We start from the raw sequence: 17,903 nt of genomic DNA on the forward strand, positions 1-17,903 counted from the left end.
ATCCGTCAGTAAATAAACGCGCCCGTGTATCATAGCACTGTCCACATTCGTATAGTTTCTTTACTTTATTCCTCTGTCGAAACGTAATAAAGTAAGCTTGCGACACGTCGAATTGAAATACGTTTGATTAACGGGAGTGCTGTACAAAGTTTCGTGCGAGTGTCGTATTTTAATGATTATCGCGTGATCCATATTTTTTTCCAGCGAGTTCAGCTAACCTCGGGAGTGCCGTGTAAAGTATTTCGCGATTGTCTTTAATCGGTAATCGTAATTAGTCGTGTTTCGCGAACGAGTGTTGAATGTGTGAGTGCCATGAAGAAGCGACCGAAAGCATGAGTGGAGGAGCTGGCCTGGGTGGCATCGAGCATCGGCGGAGCAACCACCAGGTGAACAACTTGATAATTCATTCTACTTGTTACTTGCGTAATTAACCATTGCAGTTCCCGCGATAGTCGCATGATGTATTTCATGCACCAATACACACTCAATATTATTCACTGTGTTGTACAAATTTATATGTATGCGTGCATCTTAAACCAGTTCCAAATTAAGCAAGCAAGCGTGAACAAACACGAATAAACAACTCGCTTCAATTAATTCGAATAGCACTGCTGGTGCGGCGATACCGTTCGCATTCATTGGAGCGAATTGTTCATTCGTGTTTGTTGCTCTTGCTTGGTTGTTCCGAATCGATTTTAAAGATGTATGTGTCACAACTGAAAGCACTACCAAAAATATAAAAATTCATAGATCGTTCTATTATTACGTCTGAATATCTATATAAAATTTGAGCACAATTCTCTCGGTTTCAAATTGGTTATTGCAATTATTTTGTTTACCTGGCATTTATGTAAATAACGCTTTGTAGTATTTACTTATTTGCAAATTTAATGAAGAAGTAACATTACGAATTAAATTAAATTTTTTTATATGTACTAACGAAACTACTAAATATTCATGCAAAAGTTTACTCGGATTTACTTACTCGTTTAAAAGTTATTTACCTAAAATTGTAGCAAAATATGATAATTATTGTGCTGCATAAGCCATTAAAAGCTAAATAATTTGTTGTTCTGCTTCTTATAGTTGAATTTCATTGTGCATTTACGACAAAATTTTTTGATAGATGCTTTTAGTTGACATTGTACTACCAAAACATTCTTAAACATGTTAGTGACTTTAATTATGTGAAATAGAAATATTTAATAAAAAATAATTTTAATTTTTAAAAAGGACTATTTCTGCAGAAAACAAATCTTTTAAAAATTTATAAATAATAATCTGATTTTCTCAAAAAAAGGCTACGCACGTTTTCTCCGTGTCTTGATCATAAAATATTTCATGAACAGCACATTGCAGCTCACATTGCTTATCAGCAGGAGCGTCGACTCAGAATTGTGCCAAGTGTGAAGTAACGAGTTGGCGAAGGGAGGTAAGGGCCGACAGTAACCAAAAAAAAAAAAGAGAAAGAATTCGTGATTGCATGAAAACTGTTGCACATATATTTTTATTTTTTACATATATATTTGTTACATATATTTTTCATATATAGTATATATATTTTATATATATAATATATGTAATCTTGTAGAACACGCAAATGTGGAACTACGGATTTTATTCCTGCTTATAAATTCATCCATTATAGCTTCTAAATTATGATTTCGTGCGACATCTGAATGAATATGCAGAACAGCCGTACTATTTAACAAAATTGGAAGTAGATAAGTAGGACGTAGATAAGTTTTTAATCTCCTAAGAGCCGAAAAAGATCTTTTCGCAGTGCAGGATGTTGCCGGGATTGTAAGCAGAAGTTTTATCATTTTTGTGTATTCTGATATAATTTCTCTCACGGTTACATCTTTTTTCAAAAAATTAACATGTTTTAAATTACAGATCTCTATTTTCTTGACCTCCACTATATTATAAAACATCGTTCAATGTAGTTTTAATTTGCTCTTGTCAAAATCGGTTTTATATTGCAATAATGCAATTAATGTTACTTTCGTTTTGTCGGAGCGCTACATCTAGGCACTGATAAAATACCGGTCGACGGTGGTGAAAGAGGTAACCGCCGATCGAGTTGTAAATACGCAACTTTTCATATATATTTTAATCAACTTTCAATTTTAATAAAATATTAAATAATAAATTATTTTGTCAAAAAATAATCTACACATTCTTCAGATTTCCAAGTGTGGAATTTCACATATGGAAAAATTTCGAGTGTGGAATACTCCATATCAACCACACTATAGTCGACGCCCATGCTTATCAAGACGTGAAGCAACCTGATACTGAATATCAGATTGCTACTCGCTCTGAAAATAAAATAAACTACAATGTTCATGAAACGTCGGCATTTAATGATGTATTAAGAAATGGAGATAATCTGCAAATATGTATATTAATATTAATACTAATCAATAAACATATATATGTTTATTAATTAATACATTTGTATAGTCAAGTTTATGACACTTTTCTTTTTTTTATATAAAAATCAGATTATTACTTATTAAATTAAAAAAAAATTGTTTTTGCAGAAATAACTTTTTAAAAATTATAATTATTTTTTATTAAACATTTTATTTAAAAAATGAATGAAGATTTTATTTGTACAGTAATTAATTTTGACTGACAATCATCATATAAATATTATTAAGCACTTAGACCCAGCTCAACTTTTATGCTTCCGTTTATTACTTTGTAATTAATTTTGAAATATTAATTATTTGGGCACTAATATAATTTAAATTTATTTGCGTTTTTCAGATTGGTATTCGTGTTACAACTCCGCTGCTGCGCATCGTACCCGTAAGTTAAATCAACATTTATTTTAATTTATAATGAATCTATGAAAAATATACTAAATATATATATATATATATATTTTTTGTTTATATAAATGACAGATATTAAAAAGTGAAGAATTCAAAATCTTTTCCTCATATTTCTTATTTTATGGATTCATTATCTTGTTATTAATGAATGGATTATGATATTTGTATAAAAATGATGAGAAATATTTTGAATATAAAGAAAACTAGATAAAAAAGTAATACCTGATTAATAACGCGATTTGTACAAAGGATAATATTATTCCAAAATTTGATAAACATATTATCATTTTTTACATTTTTTGCCAAGGATACTATAAATAGATTCTGAAGAAACGCATTATATTTTAAAAGAATTAAATTAAGTTTAAAACTTCCGTTTTAATACATTTATTACATTTGCTACATTTATTACATTTAATAATGTGGCTTGACTTTTCTCATTTCTACCAAGATTTTTCAACTGTTATAACCGTGTGTATAAATTCATTTAATTTACACCGGTTGTATATTTCGATAATATGATTTTTTCGTGTATGGGTTGTCGTGATATTGCGCGGTCAAATCCAATCGAGTCAAGTCGGTCGCTAGTAAACTTGGAGAAATATACTTGAGCTTTAATTTCGGTCTGTGGACAGTTCTTTCAGCGCGGTGTGTATCGGTAGGGTATCGATGACGGTATCAGTAGCTGCGTGGCGCCAGTCAGCAGGTGCGTAGAATATTTCCGAGACGAACACGCGCGCCGCGACTATCGTAACATGCGCGTTAAACGTACGCTTCCACCCCGAACTACCGTGGTGAAGCACGAGGGCGCGACAGAGGGAGAGAGAGAGAGAGAGAGAGAGAGAGAGAGAGAGAGAGAGAGAGAGAGAGAGAATAGAGCATAAAACGGTAGGAGGAAGGGAGACGGGGGATGTCAGAGAGAGGATGGAGGATGCTTGCGCTGGTGGTGGCGGAAGTCGCGACGAAGGGTACGGGTCCGGGGGTGGATCGAGAGCGAGAGCGCTGCAACGCGTCGGAGGAGGGCGAGAAACACGGCTGACGAGAGGGTGGCTGCTGGTTAAGGGGTCCACGAACCAGAGAGCGAGAGAGCGAGAGGAAGAGAGAGAGAGAGAGAGAGGAGCGAGAGCAGAGAGTGGGAGTGGAGTTAGGGGGTGAGAGGACGAGAGGGATGCTGGGGCGGTTCAGGAGAGACCGAGTTCACGCCGAGTGGAGTACGGTAGTTTGTGTCAGACCACGGAGCTCGGAAGATGCTCCCGGTTGTTCACGAAACGGGCGGACCACCCTCGTCGCGACGGCGGCGTCGCGCCACCGCGGTTCCTCTCGTTGTCGCCGCGTTGACCGTTTTCGGGAGAGCTAAGATAAACGCGAGAAACACTGGTGCCGGTAGAATCAGCAGACTAACATCTACTGCCACGATGATGACCATGGCCTTAACCGTCCTCTTGGTCCTGGTGCCCGCGGCGTTTCCTGAGAAGATTCCCATTGGTGAGCGTTGTTTGTGTATTGTACATCGTTATCGTTGTATATACGGAGCTGAGAGTCCCGAGTGATACCGAACTTACAGCTATAGACATTTTGCGAGAGACCCGTTGAGTCGAGTGCTAGCCGGGCTCAACCTCGTCGAGCACGTCTGCCGTCGGCAGAAGGGTTACTGAACTCGGGGTATACATAGCCACCGTGTGCAAACATACCGTTCGCTTATGTATTCTAAATACTCGCACGGCATGCTCCAGTAATAATATCGGCTCTTCCTCCTCCTCCTCCGGGACTCGACATCATGTCGATTACATTCAATAGAAAAATGCGGCAAAATAAATAGCTTCATAGTAGGTAATGCATGACGTCGCGATCGCTACCTCGTACCGCCATTATTTCAATTGGAGAGCACTTAATTACAGCGCTCGAATTCGCGCTCCATTGTGCGATATTTTAATGTTTGAGATAATATTTTTCTGCGCAATGGGTGATGCCAGTTACATGAAGAACATTAGTACTAGAGAATAATAATACTGGAAAGTAAAATTCTATCGATATTATATGATGTAATCAAAAGAACGTTTCCTATTTCATATGTTGTTTACGTTGTTGGTTGCGTAACGATATCGTTATGGCATGAAAGCGCACTCTGTAAAATATAGTTAAATTTAGTTTTTTTTTTATATATTTGAAACTTTATTATTACCGTTGTTTCTTCATAAAGATAGAGACAAATAACATTTTTTTAAAACTAATTATTGCACAAAGAAAATATTCGAAATATATGATACTTTTTTTATTTACATTTTGTTATTGTGACTGTATAATACAGGAAAATATTGAAAATAACATAAATCTAATCGATTTTTAATAAGCAAATTGAATTATATTTATATCAATGTTTTTTTTACAGTATGCTTTTGGCATATTAAAAAATAAACAAATCATTAATTTCAATTATAACATTTCAAAATTATGCTCGTTATTTGTTTTAATCTTTTTCTTGAAGTAAGAATATTATCTTTTTTTTTCTCTTTCGGTATATCGATTTACATGTAGAAAATTTTTCTTTATACACGCGTATACATAAGTTATCAAAGAAATTGTTAATGTAAAAATATGTTGGAATCAAGTGAGGAGCTATAAATTCTTCTGCATCTTAAAAAGAGAATCGAAAGAAAATTCAGCTGAGGTTGTTTTCGAAAATCTCATGTTTCATAGGACGAGTTTCTTGTACATGAATAATTTAACTTCAAATAATATGGCTTCTATCAATCTCGTTTTACGGTTTGAAAATAAGGAGGTACGAGGAAATAACAAGCCAAAGAGCACATAAAGAAAAGATAGGGCAAACGATCGTAAAAGTTTCTCATTTGGAGAACTGAACTTTGACATGTCGATTTTCAAACTCACCCATGGACATTTTTTCGTCAGGTCGTGACCGAGTTTTATGAAAAAAAAAACGTAAAGCGTTTTTGCAGGCGGCCAAAACGGTACTCGAAAAATATACAGACGGCATAAATACTACCGGGCACGGTTCCAGCCTGATAAATATTGGAAGCTTACAAAATATTTTTTTAATCGTTAGTAACATCGTTGAATGTTTAACTTTTTACGAACTTTTGCGATACGTTTATTTATATTTCAACATACGACCCGTGTAAATATTGTCGGGGTTCGCATCATTACCAATATTACAGGTACAAACAGTATTTTTCGCGACCATCTGTTTTCGACGGATATGATATTACGATATTTGATGTGTACTCAACGTGGTCGCTACGTTGCAGCGGAATATATCGACACGTCGAGATTGCAGTACGCACAGTATGTATAATATAGTAATAGCGGTTAATCAATTGATTGTACCAGCACGTCTGTATTTGAAGCGCTTCAGTGCTATGTATAAATACTCGATATTTTTAATTCGATATACCCGCTCTAGATCTCTGTAACAGCTTACATTCCATAACCGTATATTATCTTCTGTAGTCGAAAATTAATTCCGTCGATATTTACCGATCAGTTTGGATTGCGAAGCCATCATGTGTTATTCAGCACTGCAATTGCAACTGAATGAGAATTTACATGACTTATCTGTAAGCTTCACCTATATCATTATGCCAAAATTAACCACGGTGTGCAGTAAACTGCTTATATCATGCGCAAATCATCGAATTGTGGCAAAACAAAGATCATAATGCCATTAAATCTATATCGAACGTAGATGCTATTAAATATTAGTCGAGTCCCCTTAATATTTTTAAACAAGCCAGCTATATGGAAATAATACCGTAACAGATGAAGCAGTGCAATTTAATCGATTCTACGAATGTGCACCTGCTCGCACATGCCCGAAAATCGAAACGTATTGTAATTAAATCGAGTCATCAAAAAGCGTTTAGCCTGGTCCGTATGAATTGTGCAAAACATTACTGCTCCGATGGATTACCGCGCGCGAACGTTTACCGTCGTTCTTCCGTTCTCATGAAATATTCCGCCTCTCACCAGGCACGTCGACACTCTTGTTCTCTTCCTTTCTTCTCCGTTGGCTCTTTCGTCGATCAGAAATCCTTCGAACAAAGTCCATTGCTTGTAGAACGATGCTCGTTTAAAAGCTTGACGGATTATCGCCGTTGCCAATTTTAACGGACGCGGATGGTAGCCTCGACAGTGGGAAATAGAGAAACTAGCGGAACTGAAAGAGAAACAGGTATATATCGGGTCGGGTATCGAAAAGGGAAAGAAAGAGAGTGAGCGAGAGAAAGAAAGATGATGAGGAAAGAGAAAGGATATGAGAGAAGCACGTTGAGCGAGTAGTGAATAATGAATGTCTATAGAAATGACGGCGTCTCTCTTCTGCAGTTATGCGAATGAGGTGAAACCGGGGTAAGTCGACGAAAAGACGAGGAAGGTTGTGGCACGAGGAACGTCGACACGGGGACGATGTGGGTGTGGGTGTTGCGGAAAGGGTTCGTTGCCTCGTTCAAATTATGCCGCACGCGCGACTTGCGCTTCTCCTCATCGTGCTCTGTCGTACTTCAAAGCCACTGCGTGGCGTATACTACTTTTGGTGGAATTATGCGAAAGGGATAGTGAAAATATCGGAGGAAGAGGTAGACGGTTGACCTCGATTTACGACACATCGGATATCAACGCTCCAGTTCATATTAACGCGATGTACACGCGCCGCGCGCACACGTTTTTTCATTAAAGCTATAAAATTAATGCGCACGCGAGCGTACACTCGCAAAAGAGTTTTAGATTTTGTTTTTCGCTTCTAGTTGTGCTATAAAGTTAATACTAAAATAGTATCACGGAATAGTGCTTTCATACGCACATGTAAACGATATTTTTCGCTGTTTAAATGAATAAAAGTGAAATTAGCACGTAATATTCTTATCATTTTCGCGTAAATACGAATGATAAAAAGATTACAAATAATAATAAAAAATTTTAAAGGTTTTAAAATATTACATATTAATATTACATACCAGATCGATTGAAGTTTTCATCAATAAAAGAGTATATTTAAAAAATTTTAAATGTATATTTTCCAACTATAAAAAAATGTCTCGTATTTATTTCACGTATTCATTTATATGTAATTTAATTGACACCTTTATATATGTGAAAGCTGAATATTTCGAGAACACGTTTCTCTTGCGGATAAGTACGTATATATTTTAGAATCTTCAAAGAAGTTTTTCACCTATTAGGCAGCGTTGGAGTATTCGTGCTTGAGTGTGTAAAAAAATTAATTAGAACTTTTTAGTTGCGCAATTGACATTTTTTTCTTCCGCTAATTATGAGCATTAATATTTTTTCGTGTCAGAAATCTTCAAAAGATTTAAAGAGTTGATCTCATTTTTTTACGTATCTTTAAGCCTTTGAAGACAGTCTTTGAAAACAAGAAAAGGAGACGATAAAAGTCTTTGTTCGAAAGAAGTTGACTCACTTACACAATTCAAATTAAAATCTTTTCCTTTGCATTTCATTTTGCATGACGTGTTTCATAATCTACAAACTTTTACAATGACCTGTAAAAAATACGCGACTTATGTACATTTTTGTGTTGAAAACACTAAAAGTATAATTATTATTGATATATACTTAAGATTGATGTTAGATAGATTATTAAACTAATATTTTTCTGGCAAACTTTTATAGGTTTTTAAAAATAAAATGAGAGGGGAAAAATATTTTTCTAACAAGCGACTGGCACACTTCTCTCTTTCTCTTTTTGGATGCGTTGAAGATTATTAAAAGATTTAATCGAGTGACAGCGACGGAACTTTAAACGTTCTTGGTATGTGATTGATATATACTCAGAATGCGCATCCACTGGCCGTATCATGGTACACGGTTGAAGATACTGGCGTGCGATGCCTTTGTGAAGGAAGGCAAGGGCATCTACCACTCAAGCAGACTCGTCGGTCGCCTAATGCGATTAATAGCACGGTACTGCCAGACAAGGGAGACAGGACCGTGTGCCCGTAGCCTTTCCATAGTGCCTTGCCTTGCCTCGCCTTGCCTTGCATACTGTCGAAGAATTTGCCTTCCGTTGCTAGAGGCCGGCAGATAGGAAGGCGAAATCGAATTTTCGTGCGTCCGAGGTATTGCGCAGAGTTAAAACGAGAGTCGGAGAGAGAGGAAATTCTTGCTGCTGCATCGTCCAAGTATCCGCTATCGCCGTTTGAGACCGGCAAGCGATTTAATGGTCAAACGGCCGAAATGAGTTCTCAAAACTATGCAAATAATTTTCTTACATCTCTCGATACGTCAAGAAAAAAGGTATTTAATTGCGTAATCGTGACTTATTACGCCATGCATATTTCGCTAAGAACACAACATAAAGGTCTGCTTAATACCACACCGTAATGGACTTTTGAAACTTTGTTAATAATCAAGGTATTAAAATTGTAAATGTCTTGAGACGTGAAATGATTTCGTTGTACACTGATATTCTTACTGTGGAGAGGTATGAAAATTACAGACGTGTCGACACGACAGAGTTACAAGGAATGAATAAGCGTTGACGTTCACTGTAAGAATTTCCCCTATTATCCTTATTGCGATATCAATACAAAGGACAAGCGTTCGACGCGGGCACGTTGAAACGTCGGAATGTCTCGTACGCGGTGCATCCGACTGCCAATTTATTGTTCGCATAATCGCGCGCAATCGGGCCGCCGTTATTCGGCGGCCGTGTAATGCCAAGCCGAGCTGCGCTGTGTTTCTATAATTGATGCATTGCCCTCCCTATTAGAATGACAAAACCGCTGGTTCTCGTATATGGTCATCGATGCGTATTCGAGGTCGAACACGACGCGCCGCTGCGCTGCACGGTATGCCCTCTCTGTGAATCGGTACTCTCCGGCACACCAGCATCGGCATTCGTGCTTGCCGCACAGAACGTCCGCGTTCTGTGTGTTAAAGCTATTAATATAGAAATTCGAGCCCGCGAATTTCCGAAATTCGCCGCGGCCGAAGATTCCGCGGTTTCATTTCCACGGCGCAATAGTGTTTCAGTTGATTTGCTTTATCGGGGTATATTTCGAGACGCCGCTATCGATGAGCGGTCGCTCTTACGGTCAATTTGCTGTATTTTCAAATCGTCGATTTAGCTAACAACAGCAGAAATGATTATGTAGGAAAAAACATATGTGCATGTTGTTTCAAATATGAATATGTATTTGCGTTGCCATGTGTCGCTGGATAAAGCGAATTATGTGGCTTTACTGCAGAATGAAAATATAAGTCACCTGGTTAATCTGTGTATACGTACGTAACTCGGCGAGCACTTTCGTGACATCTCTATTAATTCCGACTATTTCTTCTTCAGTCACAATACAAGCGTTATGCGGTTTATTAGGACCCTATAAATCGTATTGTAGTGGTGAGTAAATAGGATTTTAAGTGAAGAACACTGATTTACTTCCGCTCGCTTCGATTTGGTCTACTAATTCTCTTGGACGCCACGAAACAATTACTCTTGCGCCCCATGGCTATAATTTACTTGGATCGTGAGTTTTTAACTTCAATCCAATTTATTCTACAATCCTCTTTTCCTGACTACATCTACTATTAGAGGAGACGTTGTAAAACTTCATTCTTTGCAAAACTTTGTTACAAATGTTGAAAAATGCAACAATACATGTTTTCGTAACAATCGCGAAACTTTGCGAAAATCCGTTTAATAAACAATTTAGTATATTACTGCACGATAGCAGGGCATTCGATTCATTTTAATAGGATGATTGTAACAATACTTTGAACCGCCCATATGACGTATTTCGATGCCTTGTGCATTTGTCGTGTAACAATGTATGCCGGTCTGGTTGTTGAGCATCAGTGTCGATGGAATGCATATCTATCCATGTCGGGGAATAACGTTACTCTACTACTGCCACGTACGCGCCCTACGATGTCATGCTGTAGACTGCGCCCGCCATTACTATCGTTGCGGCAATAGCAGAAGCATGGAAGCATCAGAGACGACCGCGAGTAATCCGATATTACCGAGCCGCTTTCCCTCGCGGAGCTGATATGTCTTCATAGGAGACGTCGTAAGGGTTTTCAGCCAATAGGGGCTTATTGTTACGAAAAGCGTACTTACCATTGTATCCATACAACGCGCTCGCGGTATTACATGTACCTTGCGTGTACATTTACATTGGTAAAGGTATTAAGTTAATTCCTTATTTGTGTTACATTATATTAAGATAATTATTCATGGAAAGTACGGTTTTGCTAAAGTATCGAAAAATTTAGCTCGATACACATATTAAAATAATTCTATTAGACCTCTAAATAATTATGTAGGACGCTAAGCGTTGATGACAATGCTGCAAAAGGTTTTAATATTCTAGCAACCAGTTTAAGTGTCCTATATAATTATTTTGATGCTCCAAACAAAATTATTTTCAGATCTATATCTAGCTAAATTTTTAGATATTTCAGCAAATTCATTCTTTCCGTGTTTCTATTTGATATAGATATAATTTTTCTTTTAATTCTCGGAATATATATTTGAATATATATTCTCTCTTGAAATTCTTGTATTTTTATTGCAGTTATTTAAAGATGTTTTTTAGAGATATTATTTGTTTTTTATAAATAAATAGAGAGAGAGAGAGAGAGAGAGAGAGAGAGAGAGAGAGAGAAGATGAATATCGTACACTTAGAAGATGAAAGGGTATTAAATTTAATAGCTAGCTATATCTTACGATATCCGATCGACTTTTCATTCAATTGATTGCGTTTCGAAACTCCGTGTAGTTATTTCTACAAGAGTTGCGCACGCATCTTGCTCGTGTATTTTTCGACTATATATGCACGCGCATGTTTGCTTGCGATGTGGCATGTATCTTCCAGTATATAGGAATAACGTTACCGTTAGGTACAAGTCTACATACGTGTCTTCTCTTCGCATACGGATACCGCATATACGTTATCTATGATAGCTCGCAGTGGAAAATGTCAGTGGCTCGACCACCGAATGTAACCCGAAGCTCTTCCGCGATGTTAAAATATATATACACGTTTCGGAGATGTCTGACCAATCGACCATAGCAAACGCGTAAAATGGTGTTGCGTCTGCGACGCATCCAATTTTATGTAATAGCATAATCGTAGAACAAAATAATATTCGTTATTTAAAAAAATAGAAATAAAATTATTCTTACAATTAAAATGATATTACAGCACCTGCAGCCATTCTATAAAAAGCAAATATAATCTCTATATAATCTTACTTAATATTGATCCAAAATAATTCTATGCAAAACTTTTATCTGTCATTTTGTGTCTATAACAAGTTTATATATGGCTTACGATTATGTTTCATTCTTCTATTATACAATTTATATTTCAAGCGCATTTCTTGAATCAGACAGAAGTGAAAAATTTCAATTTTTTGTTGTAAAAAAATTCTTACATTCTGTGTACAATCGGGGTGGGATGATTAAAAAGTTTTCGAGATCCAAGGTCGGCGAGAAAAAATTCTCCCTTAGCGATAAGCCATCGTGGTTACGCAAGATATCGTACCGTCTGCCGTGAAGATTGCAGAAGAGTTAGTGGCGTTGGCGGGGATATCGCGCGGTAAGGGTAGTGGGAAATAAAAGACGAGGTAGTAGAAGGCGCCGGCTTTGGTGGAATCAGTCGGAGAGGAAGTAGCGCGGGAGCAAGCAGTAATGTCATAGATCGACTTGGGGACGTTTGCACAGGAAGTCAGAGGACGATGGAGGGAGGGAGGGAGGGAGAGAGAAAAAAGGCGAAAGTGAACCGCGAGAGAAAAATCAGGGATAAATCGGCAGACGAATAGGTAGGATGGAAAAGAACGAAGAGGGAAAGATAGATAGATAGGCGGGTAGAAAGAGGGAAAAAGAATTACCGTGAGAGTCGACAGAGGCGAAAAGCACGCGGAAAGAGCCTCCGCGATAGTAAGGGAGACATAAGGCACGTGTGAGCTTTTCGAGAGAAACGTCGAAACGCGGTGGCGGCGTACGAGTAAAAGCGGAAAGGATGGAAAAACGGGCAGACGAAGAGGTGGCGAGACGGGGATACGTTGGTGGTTGCGTGAGGAAATGGTATAGAAGAGAGAGCAGAAACGGGACGGGAATAGAGGGATCGATGCTTGACTCTGGTCGGGTTGGTACCACCTATACCCTTCTCCTCTGCTCTCTAGCCCGGCCGCTTCGCTTCCAGAGCCGCCACCAACACCGTAGTCCGTAGTCCGTAGTACGGCCATTTGCCAGCTTCTTCTTGCTCGGATCCGGGACGGTTATTAAAACCCGTGTGGCCCAAGTCGTGCCCCGTCACGGAAAGGAAGGCCGAACTTTTCCCTACTTCCGATTCTTTGCTGGAATTTAATTAAGGCCGCGACAAGGAGCGGCAACGTCGTTTCGAAGATCGGCCGACCCATCGCCTTTATAATATCGTGCTTATATTACCGACACTACCGCGCTATCACGAACCGATTAATGCCCGAGGAGGTAATACGTCGTCCGTGCAAGAACACCGCATTGTCGCGCCGGTACCATCTTCTTCTGTTTGCACTCGAGTCACGTACCTTGAGAATTCTCGTGGCTGCTGATAGTCGTTTGTTCAAGAAATAGGCGTAGCATATGCCGGTGTAATATGTCATTTCCTCACAAGATAATTTGCATTTTTGTAAATTTATTCGTCACGCGCTTTCCATTGCCTCATTAATAATAAACTAAGATACATTAAATTTAATAGAATCGTTTAATTGTTTATTTACAAACATCACGTGTATATATTTAGCTAGGATTAAAAATTTTATATACAGAGAATATAAAGTATAGATGAAGAGAGAGTGTAATTTACAGTAAATTTTGTAGTAAAAGCAGATGAAAGAATACCACACTAATCATACAGAAAAAGTGGCTTCGGTCAAATTAATGGATACTGTGATATATTGTAGATTATGCTGATCAAAAGTTTCCCTAGGAAAAATCATAAAAAATGGATCGATATTTTGCTGTAACTTCAAAATTGCTATTTTAAATCTGATCGCGAACTTGGACGGTATCTTTATAGTAAACTATTCATTTCTTAGTAACTCTATCTTCATACTTGTATGCACAGAATGAGACGAATTAATTGATGTAAAGAAAACACATATACTCTATTAAACGAGAGATTTATCACCCTTCACGCATAGCAGACAAAATGGAGATGTATTCTGTATCGTATACGCAGGGTTGTTATAAACCTGGAAATTAGAGAAATCAGGAAAATTGGGAACAATTAGGAAAATCAGGGAAACGTCAGGGAATTTTACAAAATTTTCTGAAAAATTAAAATTCTTGGTTAGTTAATTTTAAAGTTTTAAATACTAACAATTAGGTGCAAGCAATGTCAGCAACATTAATAATAATTTAACATTGCTACGTTAAATTATTCTGTCAAGAAAATATTTAATAGTTTCCGGAATCAGGACAAAAAATTAAACAAAAAAATGTTTTAATATTATTTCAGGAAAATCATGCAATTTTATTTTGAAATCAGAGAAAAAAATCATGGAATTTTAGGATGAGGAATTTATAACAACTCTGATACGTAAATACAGCATGTTCTGGCCCGGGCTTAGAAAATTGAGCTGGTAAAATAATCTTGACATCCGTATTTTGCCTGCTATGCCGCTTAATTTTTATTCAAAAAGAGAGAGCCACCAAATGAACCAAAAAACGTGTATTGCTCGGAGTCATTTTTCAGAATATCGTTGTACGTATTTTGTATTATACAAAAATACGAATCTTAAGAAAGCAGCTTTATATAGTCGAAGTGTTAATAAACTTACGATCGTGATCGTATCCTGAGAAGTGGCTATTACGTATAATCGGCAACAGGAATCGTTTCCCGACCCTCGATGTGAACCCCCATTCAAGTTTAGACGGGAATGTATGAAAGCAGAAATAAACGGAAACGGGAAGTGCGGTGCGGAAAGAGATCGCGGGCGCCTCTTTTGAGAGGCGGCGTGCTTCATGTTGAAGAAGAACATCCCTAAAGCTGGCGTTCCACTCGTAATTTTCCCGCTTTGGTGACTCTGTTACGAGTTACCCAGCGGGTCGGCAGAACGACCGAAATCCCACTTGGCAGACCACTGCGGCTTGGGAACATGACAAGGGGTATACTACCCTCCCTAGAGCGAGGCCCTCGTGGACCACATTACTGCTTCGCGTGCGATATTCGTATTTACATGCTATACGTCAGAACGTCCAAAGTGGCCCGTGATACCTACGTGCCTTACATAGAAGGTTTCGAAACACGAGATCGAGCCGTCACGCAGGTTTAACGTCCACACGCGTATGCCGTTACCCAAGGATCCGCAAATATTTATCAAGTACACACGATTTCGGTTTTCCGATCTCGAACGTTGCGGGATATTTGACGTCTGATGGATAAAGCCGGAGAGAAATGTGACGTCTAAAGGATAACTTCCAAAAGTATTGGCGCGATAACATCCGTAAGCGACTAATAACAGTAATGATAAAAGCTTTTATAATGTTGTATTTTGAATAAATTCTGACATCATATCACATCACATTACGTTGTATCGCGACTGCAAAACGTATCATAAATGCAAAGTAAAAATTGGTGCGGTAACTTACATTCATGCATTTCACGCTTATTAAGCTCGGGGAACTGTAATATCTATGTATTATGTTACAAAATATTAAAAATAATAACACAACACACGCATAAGAGAAAACATATAAAAAGATTTGATATACAATTTTACAACGAAATAACGACAGTGGGTTTATGTGAGACGATATTAATACCGTAACATGTATCGCCACATTGTTTCTACCAAGCGAGCGGTATTTACTATAAGTGCCTCTCTCGCGGGCAGAATGAGCATTCTTGTAATAACGGCGGAATTTGGCGTAGCGCATAAGCTTTTATCGTAAAGCTGCGAACGAGATAGAGAGTGAGCAGTATCCGGCTGGTGGCCTTTAATGGCGGAGATTATCTAAGATAGTAGATATCGCACGGGGGAGTAAATTCCACGGATGGCCAAGACTCTACACGGCCAGAGGATATTTCCTACGATATTTTATCGCCCACCGTGCGTGATACGACGGCCCATTAATCCTGTTCTTGTTCCTGGACTCTGTCTCTCCTTCTATCCCGTGCCTTCTTTCCTTTCTCATCGCGCGTTCGGATCATCTTCCTCTTTTCCTCTCTCGCCTTCTCTCCGTGACTGTCCTCAACCGGAAAGATGATAACGGGGCTGTAGAAACAGTTTGTTACGTGGCACCAAAAAGGCGCGATGCGAGAGAAAGGGAGAAAGAACGAGAGAGAGAGAGAGAGAGAGAGAGAGAGAGAGAGAAGGCGAGGCTCTGCGCTTTTCGGAGCGGTTAATATTTTTAAGAACCTCTTCTCTCCTTCATAGTAGTAAACCCGAGACTGAGACGCTTTCTGAATCATCTGAGACAGCTTTATTTGCGACCGTCACACCGGCTTCGGCTATACACTTCCCTCTCTTTCGTATCGCTTGCGATATTATATATAATAACGTGTCGTAAATGTCATTCGCAACTTTTCGATTGAACACCCTGAAAAATATATCAAGTATGGCTATGTATATTCTCCATTCGAAAATTGACATTACACTTTTACGCGATGCCGGTTGTGGAAAGTCGCATCTTGAAACCGTCGGGGCTTTGCATACTGTTACCACAAATTCAGTCGCGGCGTGTAGGTTTTACATATTGTTTCCACAAATTCCGGCGCGCGCGGCACCAGGATCCCAAATGTGCTATATTTCTAACCCGGAAAGAGTACCCAAAAGTACGTTAAACAAGAGTGATACTAGAACATTCGAGATCAAGTGGTTGGAATAGAGAAAATTAGATAGCGTTATTGCAGCTCGTATGAAGACGGATGAGAAAAAATCATTTCGCATATTCGTCCATTGCCGTAGCTGATGCGTGCGGGCTGTTTCGCGTCTTGCGTTTTGCGTTTCCCTGTATGTAATAGGAGGTTAACTCGCGAGTTACAGCACCAAAGTTGACTCCGGTTTTGCCTTTAGCGGCGGATTAGTGCGGCTTCGCTAGGATTCACGGCGGCGCTTAATCATTTTCATTGCCCTCGGTATGCTGCCATCTCGAGAACGCGGAGGATGAGGCGTTGGGCGGTGGGGTTGGGCTTGGGCTTGGGGTTGGGGTTGGGGTTGGGGTTGGGGTTGGGGTTGAAGAGGGAAGCCGAAACTCTCAACGGCCGTCTGTCGCTGCTGCGTCGTCTACAGACGACATAGGAAGTGCTTCTGCAATCGAATTATCACATAGATGTTAGAAAAACGATATAAACTTTTAACTGGTATCTCAGATGATGTTTTTCCGTTTCTCTCTTCGTTCTTCATCGACTGTTTTTCTCGTGCAACACAACAAAATCCTAATATTTGATGAAATATCTTTCGTAACCTCTACTGTATACATTTATCTATAAAATAATAATTGGATATATAGAAAAAAAAAACTGTGGAATTCTGTGAAAAATTTTATATTTGAAGAAAGAAAATTATAACATTTAACTCTCGTGTTATTATTGCACATGTGTAACGTCGATTGATCATCCTATGTTATTCAGAGTTTTATGACTACAGAGTGACATACGTGACACATATTGATAGAACTTATTTTTTTCAGTTTATATGTAAACCTGTTTCCATAAAAACCAACAGAAAAAAATACGTTCTGGCAACATGCATCATATGTATGTCGCTCTGTATAATGATAAAAATTTTCATCTCTTGAAAGACGTAGGGGTTTATGAAAAGATGTTAATCGTTTCTGCGAGACACCAGTAATAAGCGGGCGCGTTTCAGCTGTCTGCGTGTTTCGTGCACACGGTGGCGAGTTAACTCGCAAGTTACTGCACTGTCGGTGTCTCTGATTTTGCTTTTGGTGCCGGATTAGAGAGGCTTTGCCGGGATTCAGGGTGGCGCTTAATCATTTTCATTGCTCTTGGGTACATTGCCGTTCCGAGGAGCGGGCGAGCTAGAGATGGTGGCGAGGTTGAGGGAACGACTATAGGGGGGGGGGGGGGGGG

The 17,903-nt window shown here is 38.6% G+C and overlaps 1 protein-coding gene across 6 annotated transcripts in view; it reads left to right on the forward strand.

Moving 5' to 3' along the window:
* Positions 1–320: 320 nt before the first annotated feature.
* GluRIB (Glutamate receptor IB) overlaps positions 321–17,903 on the forward strand; it is a 239,239-nt gene continuing 221,656 nt past the window's right edge. For 5 of the 6 annotated variants that reach the window (XM_018505403.1, XM_018505396.1, XM_018505397.1 and 2 more), the window contains exon 1: positions 4,046–4,328. In XM_018505403.1, the coding sequence (XP_018360905.1) occupies positions 4,091–4,328 (238 nt within the window). In that variant the 5' untranslated portion in view covers positions 4,046–4,090. Of the gene's footprint in view, positions 387–2,775; positions 2,818–4,045; positions 4,329–17,903 lie in introns of those variants that run through there. The other variant, XM_018505401.1, reaches the window with a different exon arrangement.

Source organism: Trachymyrmex cornetzi, unplaced genomic scaffold, assembly GCF_001594075.2.
Source record: "Trachymyrmex cornetzi isolate Tcor2-1 unplaced genomic scaffold, Tcor1.1 scaffold205, whole genome shotgun sequence".
Taxonomy (NCBI): Eukaryota; Metazoa; Arthropoda; class Insecta; order Hymenoptera; family Formicidae; genus Trachymyrmex; species Trachymyrmex cornetzi.